The 21,421-nt window shown below is 49.7% G+C and overlaps 1 protein-coding gene across 1 annotated transcript in view; it reads right to left on the reverse strand.

Moving 5' to 3' along the window:
* ST8SIA2 (ST8 alpha-N-acetyl-neuraminide alpha-2,8-sialyltransferase 2) overlaps positions 1-21,421 on the reverse strand; it is a 63,738-nt gene that overhangs the window by 18,836 nt on the left and 23,481 nt on the right. Inside the window, exons 2-4 of the mRNA XM_040642610.1 lie at positions 10,569-10,631; positions 6,971-7,099; positions 3,220-3,477 (exon numbers count right to left, since the gene is read on the reverse strand). Coding sequence (XP_040498544.1) covers positions 3,220-3,477; positions 6,971-7,099; positions 10,569-10,631 — 450 coding nt within the window. The remainder of the gene's footprint in view (positions 1-3,219; positions 3,478-6,970; positions 7,100-10,568; positions 10,632-21,421) is intronic.

Below are 21,421 nucleotides of genomic sequence, written 5' to 3' on the forward strand. Positions count from 1 at the left end.
CTGGGCCCACAGCCCAAGCCTGGCCGCCCGAGCGTGCCGTGGACCTGTGGCTCTCTGCACCTCAGTTTCCTCCCTGCAAAAAGCAGCCCAAACTAGAACATTCCTGATAGGGTTGTTGCGAGAATTACGTGAGTCAATAAACACGAAGTGCTTATTAGTGCTTACACCTGGGCCACACTAAGTGCCTAATGAACGTGGTGACGAGTGTGGTGATTTGTCCGTGAAGGGGTGTTGGTATGTTAGGCTCTCCCTATTGAGTGTGAGTGTGTGTGTGTGTGAGCGTGAGAGTGTGTGAGGGTGAGCACACAATGAAGTTTTGATCCCCAAATATCTGGGAATTTATTCTGTACATATATGACCCCGAGTTAGGCAGTCTCCTCAACCTGCTATTGCAGGCTCTTGGGGACGCTGCGGGGACCAGCCCTCCCGTCCGGCCCCAATTCCCAGCAGCCCTTTGGGTTGGCAGCCTGTGCTCAGTCCCAGCCTCCGCGATCCATGAATCTAGTTTCTTGCTTCCATGCCCTTCCTCACGCTGCTTCCTCCTGCTGACCTTTTTCATTTGCCAATGTCGGCCAGCTCGAATGCTGCCTCTTCTAGAAGCCTGCCCTGAGCTCCCCCAGGAAGGCTGAGTGTTTGCAAGCTCACTGCATTTTGCATGCACGGTGTCTTCCCACTGTTGAGCGTAGAGCGTTCTGAGAGGGGGCAAGGTCTCCGCATCTCCCACGCAGAGGAGGGGCCCAGTTAACACAGAGCAGAGCAAAGTGACGGAAGACTTCAACTGACGGGGACTGAGAACATCCCATCAGGACCCTCCTGGTGTCTGTTATCTCACAGAGCCCGGAGCCCGGAGCCCGAGCCTGGAGCCTGAGCCCGGAGCCCCTCGTCTGTGCCAGGCACGGGCTTGGACTGGCGTCCGGAGATGGACAAGAGCAGCCTGCTTTGGGGGAGCTTATGGTCAGCGTGAGGTGGGCGGGGTGGAGACCCAGGGTTCGTGGAGAGCTCTCATTCAGACAGGCAAATGCCACAGGAGAGGTGGCGTGGAATCGTGAGGTGACCTCCCTGCACCCCAGGGAAAGGCAGGGGAGGGAATGAACACTTAGCGTGCCCTATCGTGGGAGACACTGTCCAGGCACACTCACACGTGCCGGCTCAGGCAGTGGCCATGGCATCGCACCCCATTTCCCTTTTGTGGGAGCTGGGACCTGTAGGATCCCCCGAGGGGAGGGTGGGAGATCCCCCAGGTGGGAAGAGTCTCAAGGAGTGGCTCCAATGGGGTGGAGGAGGCAGGGCTGCCACTCGACATCACGAGGGGTCTGTACGCAGTGCGGCTTTGTAAGCTTGTCCCAAAAGAGCACCCAAGTCCACCCCCGAAAACACGCAGGTGTGTGCGAGCCACGTGCAGAGACAGACCTAAAGGTCAAAGGACAACAGTGCTCTGTTCTGGGGAGCTCTCTCCTTGGTGCTCCAGGGCCCTCTTTTCTAAGGCCCCGTGGACAGGTGTGGACACGACCTCCGGCGGAAGGCAAAGCATGCCGTGGCCGTGCTTCTCCAAGGAGGGCATCAGGAATGCAGAGTCTCCGGCCCCACCCCGATGCCTCTGCCCGTGAATGCGCTCAGCTGACTCCTGGGCCGGTCAGAGCTTGCGAGCCGTGGGCCGGAGCACAGACGCTATTCCCAACGGAAGGACCTCAAACATGGCTAGTCCAGCCCGCTCGTTCTACAGGTGGTGAAACCGAGGTCAGGTGGTGAAACCGAGGTCCACAAGGGGGAGTGACACACTCCCAAGTCATGTGACAAATGAGCAGCAGAGCCCAGACCGGACTCTGACACCACGCTGCTCATCTCGTTGCGTCAGCGCACCCAGACGGAAACCGCTGGCTAGAACGTGCTGTTGCCTCTGGAAATTGCTAGGGCAGGGCTGGGGGGAGCATGCAAACCTCGCCCCTGAAGCTTGTGACAGAGGAAGAGGCATGGCTTGTATGTGTGACACCGTCAGGAAGGCCTCCCGCTCCATGCTGCTGGGCACCCCCTACTCTTACCCTCTGCGGCACCTTTAACACCCCTGCCACCCCACCCTCACCCCTGCTCTGGCTTCCATCAGACACCTGCCCCGCTTCCTTCCCCCTTGCATTCCCCTTCCGTGTAGACTGAAGGCTACACGGTCTTTGAGAATGGGGGCTGAGTGTGGGGGCTGAGCCAGGCACAGGAAGAATCTGGCAAAGGCGAACAAGCTAAACCAAGTTCGGCAGCTAGGCGGCCGTGGTGCTTCCGTCACAGTGGACGCAGGAGTAAACACACCGTCTAGTCTCCTGTCCTGAGGTTCAGGGTGCTCTGTGAGAAGGCCGCTTCCCAAAGCCCCGGGACAAGGCTCTCTTTGCATAAGGACAGCCCCGGAGGAAACGTGAGATGCGGTATGCCCTTCTGCCAGGGCTGGGGCACTGTTTGGGATGAAACTCGAGGCTCTGGGTGCCCTACTTCTGACCAGGGGACAGCAAGGCATTGTTCTGAGTCTGTCTGGGTTGGGGGTCAGGTATCAGGGCCAGTGGTAACTGAGTCCAAATGGGTCCCAGGAGACTGAAGAGTGAGAGCTGATATTTCAGGGAGAATGATGGTCAAGTCCAGGTTTCTCTGCCACCCCCTCACTTCCCAGATTTTGACTACAGGATATAGTTACAAGCGGAGCACCACCTTCGAGAACACTTACAAGAGGTTTGCAAACTTGAACAGACAACGGGTCGGCCGCGGCTTTATCTAGGGGTCGGCAAACTTTTTCTCTAAAGGTCTAGATACTACTTTCGGATTCTGGCATTTGCTCTCTCTTTGGCAACACTTCAACTCTGCCCAACTAATTAAGCCATTGAGGACATGAGAATGAATGGGCATGACTGTGCACCAATAAAACTTTATTGATAAAAACAGGCTGTGGGCCATAGTCTGCCTACCTCTGTGCCGGGTGAAGGATTCTCAACCTTGGCTGTACACCAGAAGCATGTGGGCTCCCTGGGCCGCATGCTGCTTACCCCTCGGACCGACTTAATTGCTCTGGGGTGCAGTCTGGACACTGGGACTTTGAAAGACACCTCAAGAAATTCTAATGCACGAAGTTGAGAACGGAGACTAACCCAAGCAGTGTCTCCTGTTTCAACTTCTCGGGACAACTGGCCATGCTCACCGTAAACCTGCCTGTCCCTTTGGGCTCAGAGCCCCTGCTGTGGTTACCTTATGACAAAGCTGTGTGTGTCGATCTCCTGTCCGCAGCCGCTGTTCAGCAAGACCCCCGAGTTGCCCACAATGGCACAAGTCCGGAAGTGCTTGTTCTTCAGGGGAGAGGTTCTGGGGAGGAGATCATAGAGGTTCTGGGACACGTTCATGGTGCTGTCACGGTCAAAGATGTAATGAATGATGTCCCCGGGCTTCAGGGTCCCCTTGAGGACAGAGATGTCCTTTTCAGCATCCAAGAACTTCAAGATTTGCTTCCTACAGAAACCAAACACACGTGAGGAAAAAGTCTCCCTGTTGCCAGCTGCCCTTTGTCAACCCAGCTTTTCCTGTCCCCTGTCCCCCTGTAGCCTGATGCAGCCAGCACCCAGGTGACGCTGAGTTCAGGTGCCCTCTGAGAATGGGTTCTAGGTGGGGAGTATCAGAAACGGCCCAGAGGCAGCTATGGTGGGGGCCAGTCTGGTTTTTGTGGCTATGGCCTCTTCCTATGAGAGACACTCCATTAGGACGTAGTGTAAGCTCATGACAGAAGTCTCTGGAAGAAAGGGTGATCCACCATTTTGGTTTGCCCGGGACAGCCTGCTTTTAGCACTGAAAATCCCATGTCCCAGGGAACCCCTGTCTTGGACACACCCAGACATTTGTCACCATTCATCACACTCCCCTCTCAGTGGGATTCGGGGCAAGCATCTGACGGGGGTGCTGAACTAGGATTAGGAAGCCGAATGACACCTGTCCCTCACTCCTCAGTGATCTATTTTCTTCTGCAAAAATCTTCTCTGGGCAAAGGGATATCCCATGGGGTGAACGGAAGTGTGGATACTGAGAGGTGTGTCAACTCCCCTACCTTTGAGAGACTGAGAACATAGCCTGCCATCCCTAAGCTGGTCCATTCCGGGGAGTGTGCTGCCCTGCCCCCCACTGCTGTCTAGTCTGGGGTTTGTAAAAATTGATCCTCCCTGGTCCCTCAGAGCAAATTCTTTTGTGCTGTTTCTGAACAAAGGTGAGCAAAGGACAGCTCCCTAGGCTCTAGGATGACTTTGATTTAGGGGGAAAGTTCTAGAAAGATCTAACAAAGCACACAGCTGGAATGGGGTGTGGTCAGAAAAAGGATAGGTGTCTTCTTAGAATCACTGGGGAGATTTATTCAAACCACTCAGGCCTAGCTGGGGGATCCTAGCCAGGGGTGGGGGTGTTTAATGTCTGAAACTCCTAAAAGATCTTTAGAAACGAGTCAAGTCATAGAGAGAAATTTCGTCCCCACATTAGCCTAAATGAACTTTATTTCCTGCAGTAAGCCTCTATCTAGCATAGATGCAATGATTTCTGTCTCCTTTTCCACAGAGTCTCAGAGGGACAACACTTCTTCCTGCACTTTGCAAATGTGAGAATTTGCCAGATGGTTGCCCCATTGTGCAGATGGTAACACTGATGCCTAGGAGCCTGTAGGACTGGAGATGACAACCTGCGGAGGTCCCAGTAGGGCACCCCTTCAACCCCCCGGGGAACTATAAAGAATTCGGAAGCTCTGGGCTCACACCTGAGACATCCTGCTTCCGAGAGTAGCTCAGGTCTCTGCATGCTTCCTAACGCTCAGTGGGTGGCTCTAACATGTGCCCGGATTTGGGGACCTCTGGCATAGCCGAGCGGTAGCTAGAATGCTGGGCAGGCACAACACTCTTCTTCCATGAGTCTTTCCTTATTAATGACCTGGATCTCTTGCTGTCATGCACGGGAGACACTCCTTGCTGAATAATTTGTATCTCTTGGTGGGAAAAGAGGCATTATATTTATTTACTGCCCTTTACCAAGGATTATACAACTTGACAAACTGATACAGCATGGAAATTGCTAAAACGTCTGCAATGACTTACCCCAAAGTATTTAAAAGTAAGGAGAGTCCCCAGAAAGTCCATAAATAAACACCTCTGTGAGTGAATTGATTTATAACTAATTATGAGAAATTACTATCAATTATTAAACATATTTCCAAATCACTCACAGCATCTCTTATCACGAAGAATTTTGGTGATTAAGTGAAGGAAGTTGAAAGGCATTCTTTCTCCCCCCGGCTGAAGGCACATTGCTTCTGCCAGAATGGCTGTGTGTTTGCCGGCTCCCATGGTCTGGTCTTCTCTGAACTGTGTGTGTGTGTGTGTGTGTGTGTGTGTGTGTGTGCGCGCGTGTGTGCGCGTGTGTGCGTGTGTGTGAAGTGTTCATTTGTCTATCCAGGGGCAGAGGAAGGGCCAGGGGGATGCAGGGGGATGCAGGTGGGCTTGTGCTGGTGGGAGGATTTCACTCACAGGTGGTGTGGGGGGTGCTCCCCCCACCAAATGCAGGTCTACTTCCTCACCTCATAATCTGTCATGTGGCTTTATGTGGAAATAACACCTTTGCAGATGTAATGATATTAAGGCTCTTGAGATGGTCCTGGATTACCCTGTGGGCCCTAAAGCCAATGACCAGTGTCCTTACAAGAGGCGGGAGAGGGAAATACCCAGACACACAGAACAGATGGGGGCAGGGATTGGGGCGATGAGGCCACAGGGCTGAGGAAGGGCTGGAGCACCCCTCCCTGCCCCCCTGTTTCCATTGTCCTAAGCCACCAAGTGGGTGGGAACTGGTTAAGAGCAGCCCAACCCTGGGAGACTACTGCACGTGTTCTCACTGACCTATCCAAGAGTGCTACTGACCCAAGGGTGAGGGACGTAGGCCTGCAGCTGGTCCACCCAGGGGGCCTCAGAAGGGGCACTGGTGGGGGTGGCAGAATGGTGGTGCCGGGAGTCAGTTCCTTCAGATGGCTTCTCAGCTGCCGGGTCCCGGGTCTCATGCCTCTCTAGCCCTCACCTCCCACACCCCCTCATGGCCCCAAATGAAGCCTTGAGAACTAGGACATGGGGGTATTTCCATTTTGCCAGGGAGCCTACCTGGAGGGGGCACCTCCCTGCTCCGTGCGGTGACACCTTTGTAGCTCTGGGCCCCGTGTTCTCCCTCCGCATGGTGGAAGGCCTGGGAAGGTTGCCTGCCATAGTCAAGGCTTTCTCCGTCTGGGGCAGGCTACCTTGCCAGCCTTCCCGCCTGCATCTCCCTGCTAGCCTGTCTGCTTCATGTTTGCACGCTGCGCTCCCAGCATGATGCCAGGGCTCTATGGACCTAGCTTTGCTGGGTCAGTCATGGCTGTATCAACGTCAAGTCCTCAAAATGCTGCTGCTGTAATTCCTTCTTTACAGCTCCCCCTCCTTGCTACCCAGCAGTGACTGCAGACCTCTGAGACGTCACTCTCGAACCTCAATACAAGAGCTGCTCTCTGGCTAAGACACTCTCCTCTTCATGTTACTTGGGTCGCCCACAGATGGCGGCACAGGTGCCAGGCTGGCTCAAGCAGGAGACGTCTCCTGCCAGAGAAGGACTCTGGCTTTGGATCCCCTGGGAGAAGCCAGCTGTGGTCTCCACCCCCCCCCCCCAGGCTCCTGCTGCTCCTGACCCGAGAGCCTCACTCCTTCTGGAATGCAGGACCTTAGCAGGGTGCTCCTGCCACCTCCCCGGCCCTAGTCGCTGCACATGTGTTGGGCTGCTGGGCTTGTCTCGGGTTTTTATTTCCAATTGATCGCTTACAGATGAAACCTGCCTCAACGGGAGGTAAACATTTTATTTCCATCCTGACTTCTTTAGATGATGGAGAGCGGCAATTTGCCGGCTTGTGCCGAGGAAGGCCAAGGCTGTCTCTTGTCCTATAGGTAATTACCACTACCTGATCCTCAGAGAGAGCGTCTGGTTGTGCCTCCATTTGGCCGAGGCTGGCTGGATGTTGTGCTTAATGCTTTCATTACTTCTGTCAACAACAGCTGGCGACGAGGAGCCATTTATTACAACTTCAGCTCTAGAAGGGAAAAAAAACAGAAAGAGGGTAGACATGATCTGTTAGCATGCCGATGACAAGTCTAATAGTTTTGTTTTCGCACGGGCTTGAATGTAAACTTCGGGAGAGCAAAATTGCAGTTATTACCCGAGAAGGGAAGGAAGTCTATTTATCCTCTAAAATGCACACATTCTCTCCCTCAGGTATACACTACATACAGTTTGGAGACAGGGAAGGGGGTGGTAGAACTCTCTTTCTCCCCACCCCCTGCCCCAATGTCTCCTCCCAGTGGAACCTAGCTGTCGCTGTTGGAGTAGCAATACGTCTTCAAGTTACTTTTGCAAAACTCTGCCGTTGCATTAGCAGCTGGGTGTCATCAGATGGTCTACAAACTCAATAAAGAGAAAACAAAAACTCATACCAGGGGGAAGCGAAGCAGCCTGTGCCTTCCTCCTCCTCCCCCTTATCCCATCACTGCCCCATTTGTACCGTCAGATGACACCTCACACCTTGTTCCACAGTTCTCGGTGCTCGGTCTCCCTGTCCCACTAGGCTGTAAGCAGGGGAGCTTCCTCATTCACTTCTTTATTCCCCAAAGGCCTAACCTAGCAGGTGCTCAATCAATGTTTGTTGAATTTGAATTTGAATTTCACCCTGGGGGAGCCTGGAAGGATGAAGGAGCTGGTTGGCCCCGTATGCCAGGGGCAAATCACAATTCTGGCTGCACACCATCTCTCCACCTGACTCAGGAACACTAAGCATTCAGGACCCACTTGAATTCTGAGGTTTGAAATCTATGCTAGTAGGTTTCTAAGAAACTAGGTTACAATTACATCTCTAAAGGCAGCGTAGTAGCCAGCCTGCCTTGGTCAGATGCGCACAGATGCACGTGGGGCACATCAGGTGTTGCTTTTGTCTGTGCTGACAGCAGATTCTCCCACTTAGAGTGCTAAGTGGATTTGTGATGCCATATTTTGGAGCTCGAAAGAATTCAAACCAAACATCCATGTCCTCAGCATTTATCTTGAAACAGCCAAGTTAAAAAAGGTGCAATTCTTTTAATGAAGTCTACAGCCGATGCCCTATCTTGCTTTTTGTAGGTAGAGAAGAAATTCAGTTGGCGGTGCACATTGTCTCTGCCCATTCTCCCCACACACCTCTATTGCTCAATATTCCTGACTCCTCTGCTGAAATCGCTGGTCTTGGAGTCAAACACATGTAACTTTTGAAGAGGACTAGAAGAGGAAACAGAAGACCCCTGGACATTTTGCTGTTTTCATGAAAGGAAGCAGAAGGTGTCATGGGAAGATTTCACAAGCTGTGTGACTGTGGGTAAATCGTTTTACCTCTCTGAGATTCAGTTTCCCCATTTATAGAAAGAGGGTGTAGAAGAGGAAGATATCCAGCGTTAAGGATCTAGAATTCTATAAGGACCACGATGTCTCCTGCACCTCTCACCGAATGCCCTCTCATGAGGCTCCAGGAGGACCTGCCTGTGGCTATTTTAACCCTTTGGAACTGCCTCCTTCTGCACAGGCCACAGGCAGGAGCAGTGACACTTGGGACACAGATCTAGCTGCCACACTCCAAGGCCACAAGCTTCACTGTAGCTTATATTAGATGTATATGTGATAGAAACACTTGACTTCTCATGATGGGGGATTGTCTTCCTAACAGGCTAGCTGATGTTCTCATCGGAAAGAAGCAACCAGAACCTGCCTTCTCATGGCTTAACATGGATTCAGTCCTCACGTGAAGCTTCCAGAAACTGGGGCACATTGGGTGACCCCAGACTCTCTCAGGCCAGAAGGATCTGCAGAGGTACCTATTCTGGGATACTCACTCAGGGGATTTTCTTGGAAAACTCCAGAAGGAGTTTCCAGGCTTCTCTGGGACACAGCGTGGTGGAGGTGGGGAAGGGAAAGAGATAAACACTGGCATGATTACTGGTAAAATTCCATCTTTGTTTCTACTGCCTAGTGAAATCTTGGAGGAGGACCACTGCCAGCCATGGTCTTCTTGGAGTTAATCCTGGCTCCATGGCTGTCGAGCTGGGAGATGTGGTCAAGTCACCTTGGGTCTCTGGCCTCTGCTGCCTTCTCTGTGACGTTGAAGGGATGGATTAGATGACCCAGGAACCACCTCAGGCCACTGGTGTTACATGCTCTATGTTGCACAAACTCAGCCGAATTGGTGGGTTATTCTAAATCAATGAGGAAACAGGTTCAGAGGGGAGAAATAATTTGCCCATGGCCCCAGCTAACAAGCACGGGGACTGAATCCAGGTCTGCCTGGCTCCCAAGACGTTTTCTTCCTGCTTCTCATACTTGATTTTGAGTAAGACTCTTCCACCCTCAAGTTACCATGGGGCATACCTGTGGCAAGATCAAGGGTCAAGATCTTGTTTCTCCAAAAGGGGACGTTTTTCCACAGTAGAAGAGAGAGGAGCTTAGGGCCACATGGCCTCCTCTTTTACTTCTGCATCTCACCAGGCACAGTGCAAGCCTCATTTGTAGCTCGCAGGTGGTTAAGAGGTCATTAGAGAGCTAGAAGCAATGACGTCAAGGAGAGAGGGGTCACTTTCTTGAATCATGTGGGGTCAGGAGTGGACGTATTGAATAGGTCTGATACGGTCAAGAGACCTAAAAAAATCAATGGAAGGGCAAATAACAGACCCTTCTCCAAATACTTTGGATCTCTCATTCTCAGACTGACCACAATAGGATATTTAGAAAGTAAAACAAGGCCTTCATTTTCAGTAGTGGATGTTTATGTCGAATAATGTGGCATTATTTCTCCCTTCCAAAGTTCCTTAAGCTCAGGCTCATAGACTGTAGGTCAGAGCTTGGGGGCAGTAGTCATCAGCGGAGAATGGCGACTCAGAGGTATGGTCCAACCATAGCCAGTGGCAAGTGCGGGTCTGTTGGCTTGCAAAGCATTTGCTCGCTTCTCTGTATCGAGCTGCCCCTGGCCAAGGATACTCACAGGAGAAAACACTCTTTCAGTTTAGATTGTGCATTCAACAATAAAGATTAACATTACTGAGTCGGCTTCCTAAATATTTTTAAGAGGTCTTTGTGAAGTTCCTGAATGTTTTATTTTCCGCCTTAATCTCCTGGATAAGCCACCTACCACAATGAAATTGAGTGAAAGACCTAATTCTCTTTAGAGCTTCCACCGCTCAGCAAAAAGGCAAGTTATGAACAAGCCCATTGGTAGCTCAAATGCTTCAAAGTGTGTGGGCTTTTTTCCAGGAAGTAGCTCTCACCCATCTGAGTTTTCCATCTCTGCAGCCTCTAGACCTTGGGCCATTTCATGGGCTCTTCTATCGACAGCTCCTCCCCAAAAGTGATTAGGGAAATGCAAAGCCAAAGTGAAACGAAACAGATCTATTTGCTAAGTAAGAAGGGCACCAGCCAGCAAAGAGGAGAAGCAGATTAATAGCTGCCTTACAGCAAAAACAAATGAACACAAAATCTAATTTACAAACCTATTAGATTTGCTATGTAAGCTGTTCACAGCTGATCTGATTGTACCTCTGCCTCCAGAATCCCTGCAAGACAAAGGAAATGCATTATTTATAAACCCAGCTCTTCAACGCAAAGCCCTCTTCAATCACCAGGAGATCCTGCAGCCCGCCCCGGAGAACCACAGAGGGAGGGTGAGATCTTACTCCGGCTTCTCCAGAATGGGCAACATCCTGGCCCAGCCACAGACCCAAGCATTTTACAGGGAAGTAGGCCTCTAGATCTTTCCCGCCTCCCACTTGAACAGTGTTTCAATTCGTACCAGGGTTTCCACTAGAGACTCTCATTTGAGTTTTGAGACAAACTTCTTTGGGATTAACGGCCCCTCGTTAATCCCACAGGATAGTACAGTCATGCTCAGCATGACTCAGCATTTCTTGGCATTCACTCTAGCATGATTCAGCATCTGCCCCTGGTCGGCTCGTGCTGTCACTCAACTGTGTTAGAGGAGGTCCATCACATTCCAAACCTGAGACACCAAAGTTCAACAGAGGCTGCAGCGATTGACTCAATCATTGCCTCCAACCGAATGTGAGAATGATTTGCTTTTTGGTGGCAGGAAAAATAATAAGTGGTGTCACTTTGTTGGCGGGGGGGAGAGGGGAGCAGGAGATGGGTGAATAGTGGGGTCCTTTGCTTCTTCCTCTGGAATATAAGTTTTTGGAGTAAAAGACTTTTACGGCCCTTTCCAGCCCCACCATCCATTGGATTCTGAAAAAGGGGGGCTCTAGGGCCATGAAGTTTCACCCTGCTTTGCTTTCACACTGGGCCAGGGGCTAGATGAATCCATCCACCCTCAGTACCTAGTCCACTCTGGGCCCTGTGTGTGTTTTTAAAAAGTTGTGAGACGAGTTATTTTTATTAAATTAAAGATTTTTTTCTCTCACTGATTTATAGGATGTGTGGTTGAGGAGCTCTTCATACTTTTCTCATTTTTTAAAGTTCCATCTAGCCTTTCAGTCACGGTGTTGGAGCACTCCAAAGAAACGATTAAGTCACCAGCAAAGTGTGTTTTAAGGGATCCTGTGATTTAATGAGAACTCTTTGGGGGAAGTGAATGCCTGTCTCTACACTGGCTGTAAGTCTGGATTTTTCTGTCCGCTTTCTTTAGGGTTATCATATCTGTAGTTAAAACACTGTGTATGTGTTGTGTGGGTGTGAAAACATACATGTCTTCTCCTGATGGACTGGAATGTCTTTTCAGCATTATTTGGCAACAGGCAACGTTCTCCCACATCACAGCGGACAACCAGACAACAGGAAGTATGCTACGTCCCCCCAGAGCCTCGTCCCTCAGCTCTTTCGTCGGGTCTCAAATTTCCATCCCTCCCGGTCAGGTTCTTTTTTTTTTTTTTTAAAGATTTTATTTATTTATTCGACAGAGATAGAGACAGCCAGCGAGAGAGGGAACACAAGCAGGGGGAGTGGGAGAGGAAGAAGCAGGCTCATAGCGGAGGAGCCCGATGTGGGGCTCGATCCCACAACACCAGGATCACGCCCTGAGCCGAAGGCAGACGCTTAACCGCTGTGCCACCCAGGCGCCCCCCGGTCGAGTTCTTGATTGCATGGAGTATCCCTGGTTCTTCACATTTTAAATCAATGCCTAGTATTTCCCTTTTATCCCTCCTTGTTTCTCCCTGGGAAGACAGAGCTCTGCTCTGGCACTTTTGACTCAGGGGTCTGGGATTATCAGGCCAGCTCTGGCCCTGTAAGTCTATCTACTCAGATCAGACCCCAAGGGCTTTCTTGGGTGTACTGCTGTCCCCATGTCATGGACCTTTCGCATCCCCCCATCCTGACCCCCGTCCTCGAAATCAGTACTCTTCCCGGGGAAGGAAGACCCGCGGGGCCAGATGTTAAGTCAAGTGCAGTAATTAAAAGTGTGCTAATAGCTCAAGGCTAATGAAAGGTTAGTGGAACCAAAGAGATCATCCAGAAAGACCGCGTATGAGAATTGATATATGACTTTAACAATCACGATCAATGAGAAATTCGCTGAATGGTTTGGAGTAGTTGGTTCGCAACCTGGAGGTGAGCTGGAAGGGAATCGGTTGAGTGTTACTTTATTCTTTTTTTTTTTTTAAGATTTTATTTATTTATTCGACAGAGAGAGAGACAGCCAGCGAGAGAGGGAGCACAAGCAGGGGGAGTGGGAGAGGAAGAAGCAGGCTCATAGCGGAGGAGCCCGATGCGGGGCTCGATCCCATAACGCCGGGATCACGCCCTGAGCCGAAGGCAGGTGCTTAACTGCTGTGCCACCCAGGCGCCCCAAGTGTTACTTTATTCCACACAGCAAAATAAATTCCAAGTGATTTAACTAGTGTGTCCCAAACGCCAGCCATTCTCATACTCCTATCACCAGTTCGCCATATTTTGCTTATCACTCACACCATTACCCACTTAAGATTTAAAACTGACTCATCTTTAAAAACTCCTGATCCTAAACAGTGCCATCTGTGAAAATACAGGTTTGATATCGTGATTATACACGCATTTGAAAAGAACACAAAGTCATTAACACAAAAATATTTATCAATGGAATTCCTGAAGTCATATTATCCCCAAGAATACTTCTAGCACCCTCTGGAAAGACCGAATTGAAGAGGTACCCATTTAAGGAAGGGATCCCATAAGAAATTGGTGAGAAAAATGGAAGTGAATATTTATCAAATCTCTGATGAGGTATGAAGAGTATATGTGAAGGACTTTTTAAAATTCAGAAGGGTAAGAAGAAATCATAAGAGAAAATAGAAGACAGATTTGACTTTATAAAAATTTAAAACTGCTTATACAAAAAAGCAAATCCTCAACAAACCCTGTGCACAGTGTCTTTCGTGAAATTGAAGCTGGTACCAGGCGGGAGCACTGTCTCTATGCGGCCCTCTGGTTTCATGTGGCCAGGGGTTTGGAGAGAACCACATGCCCGACAACAACTGCCCCGGGTCTTTCTCTTCTGCCTCCAGGCCAGGTCCCGAGTGGCACCAAGACCTACTGACCTGAACACCACAAATCCAGATCCTTTTTCATGCCAACCCTTCCTCTACCTCAGGGCTACCCAGCTTCAGCCCTGTTGACGTTTGCGTGGGATATTTCTTTTTTCTTTTCTTTTCTTTTTTTTTTTTAGATTTTTAAAATTTATTTATGTGACAGAGAGACAGCCAGCGAGAGAGGGAACACAGCAGGGGGAGTGGGAGGGGAAGAAGCAGGCTCACAGTGGAGGAGCCTGATGTGGGGCTCGATCCCATAACGCCGGGATCACGCCCTGAGCCGAAGGCAGACGCTTAACGACTGCGCTACCCAGGCGCCCCTGCGTGGGATATTTCTTTGTTGGTGGAGTTGGGGGTAAGGTGTTGAGCAGCATCTTGGCCTCCATCACTTTATGTCAGTAGCAGCCCTTCCCTGACCCCCCAAGTTATGACAACCCAAAATGTGTGCAGACATCACCAAAAGTCCCCTGGGGCAGGGGGGCGACCTTGTCTCCATTCAGAATCTCTGCTCAACCCTTGTTTCTGCCTGGTGCCCCTGGGGACATGGATGTCCCACCAGCCAGCCCATCTGCATCACTTTTCCGAGCTGAACCCCGAGCCAACACTTGTGCCTTCCTTCCAAAGCAACCCCATTTTCATTTCTCCGCCATCTTTTCCTTCTCCTCCCAGAGCATTCAATTGTCTTACAGCATCTGTCACCTTCATGGTGTATTTAGTTATTTCAACTATTTCATGGACTCACAGATGGGGGGCTTTCAAGAAATCTCATGTGCATAGTCCAAAGTGCTCTTTTTATTTTTTTTAAAGATTTTATTTATTTATTTGACAGAGATAGAGACAGCCAGCAGAGAGGGAACACAAGCAGGGGGAGTGGGAGAGGAAGAAGCAGGCTCATAGCAGAGGAGCCTGATGTGGGGCTCGATCCCAGAACGCCGGGACCACGCCCTGAGCAGAAGGCAGACGCTTAACCGCTGTGCCACTCAGGCGCCCCAAAAGTGCTCTTTTTAGAGTTGAAATCAGGGCCTGGAGATTTGGTCCTGGTTGCAGTTTCCTCGGCTGCTCGCCACACTAGAATGTCAGCCCCTGGAGGGCATGCATTTAACCAGGTCTTTTATTTTCTGTATTCTGAAGCCTTGTGGACTCTGGAGGGACTGCCCCTCCCACGGTTAGCCAATTCCTAGAGATAGTAAACAATTCACTTGGGAGTGCACCTTTCAAAGGCAAACCAACCAATCTAGAGCCCATACCCCTGACACCTGTCTTACTGAGTTCTCATACTCTGGGCTACTATCCCCTGCCCTCATCACCCCAGAGCCAGATATTAGACAGCTAAGGGCAGCCCCGATGTCCCAGAGCCTGCTGAAATTATTCAAACTGGCCAACTTCAGCCTGCTTGTCCTGCCTCACTCCTCCTCCATATGAGAATCACAATAAAGGCTCTTGTCCACAGTTTTCCCCATCTCTCTGCCTCCTAAGTGACCTGGGATCTGGGAGTATAAAAAACTATCTTCTTAATGGCAATCATCCCCTGATCTGTTGGCCTGACCATACTTAAATAATAATACAATGTATATTGAAACAGGGCGGGGGGGGCCCTGTCTTGTTCACCTTGACAGCCTTCCCCAACTGGGGCTTAGTGAATCAAATCTAACTTCTAGGTTAAGTGGGACTCTTCTTCCAAAGCCTTCCCTTCCCAGTGACCATGCCGTGTTCCTGCATATTATTGACACCTGTACACGACACAGTCTCACCTCTCCGCTATCCACAGAATGGGGCAGACCGTCATTCCAAGAAACAGACTGCAGATTTGGGCTCCACGAGAATCACATGAATTGACAAGGGTTTTTTTTTTTTCTGATTAGGTTTTGCCTTCAATGTTATTAAAATAAGCTTACCTTCCCTACAATGGAGGAATGCTGATACCTGCTTGGCTGAGTGACATAAGAAGACGATTAGGTGAGAAAAATTTGCTAAAGATGATTCACGGTGTGCCCAAGTCACAGAAACGAAGGCGCTTGGGTCATCCAAAGGAGAAAACATATGGGAAAGCACTTGCACACATAAAAAACTCTGTAAAACAAGGTATAATACTAGTAATAACCCCTGTGCATTTGACCCCGCTAAATATTCTCAGCCACAGCGATGGTAGAGATTGACTGCTTAAGAGCCCTGCATTTTATTTATTTATTTATTTATTTATTTATTTATTTATTTATTTTTAAGATTTTATTTATTTATTTGACAGAGATAGAGACAGCCAGCGAGAGAGGGAACACAAGCGGGGGAGTGGGAGAGGAAGAAGCAGGCTCCCAGTGGAGGAGCCTGATGTGGGGCTCGATCCCAGAACGCCGGGATCACGCCCTGAGCCGAAGGCAGACGCTCAAACGCTATGCCACTCAGGTGCCCCAGAGCCCTGCATTTTAGGACAGTGATTCCCTTTCCACCACTGACCCGATACTCCCTCCGAGGACAGTGTACTTGGGAAACTAAGACAACACGTAAAAACGATATATTGAAAAAAATCATGTACAATTAGCTCTGTTTTTTGTGAAAAGCAATTGGCAAACCTGAAAGCTGCATTTCGGTGTTGCCTCTTCACCCAAGCCCCGTTGCTTATGGGTAAGGTAACAGCCAGCATGCTGGGGTCTTGCAGCTGTTTAGAATCTCCTGTGTTCTTTGTCCCTGGAGAGTCAGGCTCAGGAAACAAACTGTCAGCTTTAACTAAGAGTCTAGACCCAACTTAAACAACTGACTAGTCTTTTTTTTTTTAAATTTTTTTAAAGAGTTTTTATTTATTTGATGGAGAGAGAGAGACAGCCAGCGAGAGAGGGAACAAAAGCAGGGGGAGTGGGAGAGGAAGAAGCAGGCTCCTAGCAGAGAAGCCTGATGTGGGGCTCGATCCCATAACACCGGGATCACGCCCTGAGCCGAAGGCAGACGCTTAACGACTGAGCCACCCAGGCGCCCCAACAACTGACTAGTCTTGAGAATAAAAGATTAAACTAAAGCACACCTCGTGAATTTGCAGATGGTTCTTCCCTCAGAGTTTTGGGAGAACCTTTTGTACGGGGATGCAGGTTAAGAGCACAAGGCTCTGTGATTAAGACTCCCTGGGTCTGAGTTCCGGCTCAACTAACCGTTGGCCGTGTGATCTTTGACTGTTACTTAACCTATCTAGAACCTCGATGCAGGTTTTTGTTTTCCTTTCATTTTTTTGTATAGAACCACTTGGGGTTCCTACCTGTTGACATCCAAGGGACACACTATAAGTTGATGGCCCCAGCAATGCATGGTGGGGAGGACCGTGAGGATAGAGATGGTTCATTTAGGGTCAGTCACATGGACAGAGCTAGGGCTACTGGCTTCAGGGTTCAAGAGTGTTTTTTTTTTTTTTTATTGTGGCAAAATATACTTAACATAAAATTCCCATTTTAACCCTTTTAAAGTGTACAATTCAGTGGCATAAGTGCATTCACAATGTCGTGTAGCCGTGAAACTCTGTACCCATTAAACGATATCTCCCTAATCCCTGCAGCCTCTGGTAACCTCTATGCTACTTCCTATCTTCATGAATTTGTCTATTCTGGATATTTTATATAAGGGAAATCGTATAATAGTTGACCTTTGTGTCTGGCTTCTTTCACTTAGTATAATTTTTTAAAGATTCTTCCATGTAGTTCATGCGTCGGAGACTTGGCATTTAATGTGGCTGTTGTATGGAGGCAGAACATCACAGAGACAAGAGAGGGAAAGACCCCTCCAAAGTGTTCGTGTCTTGATCCTTGAGCACGTGTGATTCGAACAGGAGCAGAAGTCCTACCAGCCGACCGGTGCTTGAACGGGTCAGGGGCTCTCCTGCCCAGGGCTTACTTGGCGAGGAGCTTCCTGAACGTGTTGCCGGAAAATTAAGCTTTGCTGTCCATCCGCTCCTCCGTGGAGCTGGTTGTACTTGGCCAAGTGCTCAGATGGGCAAGGGGCCCAGCCTTGTTGATCCAGGGCAGATCCTCAGCACGATGCTGGCAATGGAAGTATTTTCAGTTGCCCTGGCGCAGTGGGAAACATGGCACCCCACCCTTGGGACCAGGCCAATTTGCATTCCTGAAGAGACTCTGTCACTGGTCCCTGATTCACTCTGAGCAGAAAGCAGTTACATGGGATGTTGTCCATAGGCTTAGTAATTCGTTTTGGGTTGGTCACTGTGAGACCACCCCCTACCACCTGTCTACTACCTGCACTTGTGAGAACTTCGTCCCAGCTTTCTAGTCACCCAGATGTAGGGCACCTTCAGTAGACACCACTGGGGAGTCCTTGGTGAGGGACTTGTACCCAGTCAGCAGCTGGTCAGGAGTGATGAAATGGCTGGGGTCATCAAGAGAACTGAAGTTCGAGGCCATTCTCTCCAAACTCTAAGAACTAGAGGCCACTGCATTCATGCCGTTTGCCACCTTGTACGTGTAGCCAGCCTTTCCAGTCACGTTCCATAGCCACTTCAAGGTTCTGTATTCTGCGGGATGGGAGTCAGCAAACTTTTCCTTTAAAGGGCCAGACACCAAATATTTTAGGCTTTGTGGCCCAAGAGGAGAAACTGCAGGTTGTACAATGAGAAGAATGCAATTTTTTGGTGGGTGGGGGGAGCTTGGAGTTTGCTTAATTGAGATTCAAAGTTAGTAGTCCTGTCATCGTGAGAGAAAGGTGGCGTCATTCCTCTATAAAGCATTCCCTTTCTTCTTCTGTCCTGTGACCTCATTGGAATGTGTGTCTCGAGTCTGTCTTTTGGACTTCCACTCTCTCTACGCTTGCAGGGTTGGAGAACCTTTCGTACGGGGATGCAGGTTAAGAGCACAAGGCTCTGTGATTAAGACTCCCTGGGTCTGAGTTCCCGCTGAACTAACCGTTAGCTGTGTGATCTTTGACTATTATTTAACGTATCTAGAAGCTTCCGTTTGCTCCCTGCTCTACAGAATGAGTAAGAGTATCCACTTCACGGGGTTTTAGTAAGGATCGCATGAGCTAATGAGCGCAAGGCTTTAGAACACTGCAGGACATATCATAAAGCACTCCATATTCGTGTTACGCTTCCCTTGCTTTTTTTTCCCCAACCTTTAAAAAATGTCAAAACATTCTTGGCTCGAGGGCCACATGACAGTAGGTGGCTGGCTGGATATGACCTATGAGCCACACTTTGCTGACCTCTGTTCTAGGGAGTGAAGAGCAAAATGCCTCTCACCCCCCCCACGTGGGAGGCGTCTTTGCCATATTTCTTTGTGATGACATCCTTCTGATCGAGCGCAGCTTTCCTGAAGTCACAGCTCCAAGAAGGAGGATGATGAACTCCTGCGCTGCCAGCTCTTTACCAGCGTGACAATGACCGTGGATCACACGGACCGTGGTCACACCGGCCAGTGGCTTCTGGAGCGCCAGCGAGGACTCGGTGTGACTGCAAAGGTCACGGCAGCTTCAGTTTTATAGGCAGCAAGTGACGCTTCTGGCTTGGTAGTTCCATCAAATTTAGACTTCTTCCCAGTGCCACCCATGCCTGTCACCAGTTTGCGTCTCTCCTCCGGTTCCAAGAACTTAGCTTCTTGCTCACCAGCTCAAGCCTCGAGCTCCACAGTCCCTGTGACACCCTTTCCTGTACAGTGGGTCTTACTGCACAGAAACCCTTGGACCTCACGCCGGGGCACAGAGCTCCGAAGAGACCTGGGTAGGGTTTGACCCTGACAATGGGGTTTCCATGACGATCGCGGTCTGTGCTGCCGGGGCCAGGGACGAGGGTGAAGTCAGCGAGCTCACGGGTGTCTGTCTTATGCCCCTGAGCTCTCCTCACTGACTGCTCAGCTCCTTTCTCTGCTGTCCCCCCTTCTTTCACTTTAAATATTAGTGTATTATTAAATTATTAAATATTATCTATCTGCTTTGATTTCAGCAAACTTTCGCTTGTTGATCAGCTTCTGTCGGTGTACAAAAAGCAACCCGCTCACTCCTGGCTCTTCCCTTTGCTCAACTTCAGAAAACATCCATGTGAACTTAGGGCTCTGATTATGTTCCAGCCAATTTCTCTAGTGTTCGTACAGGAGTACAGATAGGCATCTGCACGTCAAAATTCAAGTAGACAAGTCACTTGGGTGCCAAACATTTTGTACCATCTTTACCGCTGATCCTTTCTCATCATGAAACTGTCACCTCTAACGGGGTCGGGGGGAAGAGGGAGACCATACGATTTATCATTGAAACCAGAGCCTTTTTGGAGTAAACTGAGGCACTGATTACCAATCCACGTGGGACTCGTCATCCTCCAATCCATACCCATTTTATAAAGGAGATGGACTTTATAATAGAAAGACTTCTAAGAGAATGCTGCATTCCAAAACCCCGACCACTCGAAAACCCAGAAACCAAGGCAGTTAAAACTCAGAGGTGAGGCATATTTATTCTGTGGCTTGAGCTGGAGACAGTGAAGCCGTTGGCAGAGAAGACTCTGTAAGCCATTCAAGGCTATAGAATCTTTTCTGAGTCTCCCCTGTCCCCATCCTGAAGGCCCTGCCTTACAGCAAGCCAGAGCACTTGTCCTACCTCTGTGTCCTGGTCCTACCTGCTCCAAGGTGCTCCCTACCCCTGCAGCGTCACTTGGCACGTGGCTTCACCAGTCTGCGGCCAAGCACAGGACAGGGTCCAGCTCATCTCCATGTTGCAGGGGGTGGGCTGTGTCTCCCATGCCTCAAACATGCTGGGGAGAGGGCTGCTGAATAAACAGAGTCGGAAAAGCTGAAGGTGTCCGTCCATTGTAGAGAAGAGGACTCAGCCTCCCAGAAGCATGGCTTGGGAAGGAAAAAGGGAAATCCTAGCCTCACTTCCACCACCAATGCCTACCTACCCACGTCCCCCTAGGGAGCTGCTCCAGCCTCAGGGTTTTTCCACTGGCTGTCCTTTCTCCCTGGAACACTCTTCCTATAGATATCTCCGTGACTCACTCCCCGCTCCTTCAAACCCGGGCCAGATGTCACTTTCTCAGAGAGACCTTCTCTGACCACCCCATTTAAAATAGCATCTGCTCTGCTCTTCCCCCCATCGTGGCCCTCCCCACTCCCATCTCCTTTTGTCTTCGTATCACCATATTCACGTATTAAACGCACTGACTCTGCCCCTGGAATGTAAGCTTCGTGATGGAAGCGCTGTGTCTGTCTTGTTGACGGCTGCACCCCCGTTGTTGGGCACAGTGCCTGCCCATCGTAAGGGCTCAATGAATATTTGTAAATAGAAGGAGTCTGCCTCCTCCCTTCCTTTGTTACAAGAGAGGAGCCAGCTGTTCTCTTATCCAAACCCAGAATGCTGTAGGAGCTAGCTGTTCTCTTTTCCAAGCCTGCCTGTGCTCTGAATCGCAACCCGTCCTGCCTTTCAGACTCTTGTTCTATCACCGACTTCTTCTCTCTTCCATATATTAAAAAATGTCCTTTCAGCACTGTCATACTTTTGATATTTATCTTGGACCTCACAACAGCCCTTTGAGGCAGAACTGCTTATCCATTCCTCCTGAGAAGGCACTCGGGCACGGAGAAGGCTTGAAATACCTCCTAGAGCAGCACAGGGACTTAGCAGGGACACCAGGATTTGGACCCAGGAGACTGGCTCGGGAGCCCAGCTCCTGATTCCTCTGCCATGCCACTGGCTTGTACCTACTAGCATTTATATATATGTTTGCTTTTCTCATCTTAAATAAACAACCCAATCTTAATTCGATGCTCCCCTTAGCGCCTTCTCTATGTCTTGCCAGTACTTTGCAAATTCTTAAAGCATCGTCTACACTAATCGCCTGTGTTCCTCATTCTACC

Source organism: Ursus maritimus, unplaced genomic scaffold (genome assembly GCF_017311325.1).
Source record: "Ursus maritimus isolate PB19 unplaced genomic scaffold, ASM1731132v1 scaffold_27, whole genome shotgun sequence".
NCBI classification, from domain to species: Eukaryota; Metazoa; Chordata; class Mammalia; order Carnivora; family Ursidae; genus Ursus; species Ursus maritimus.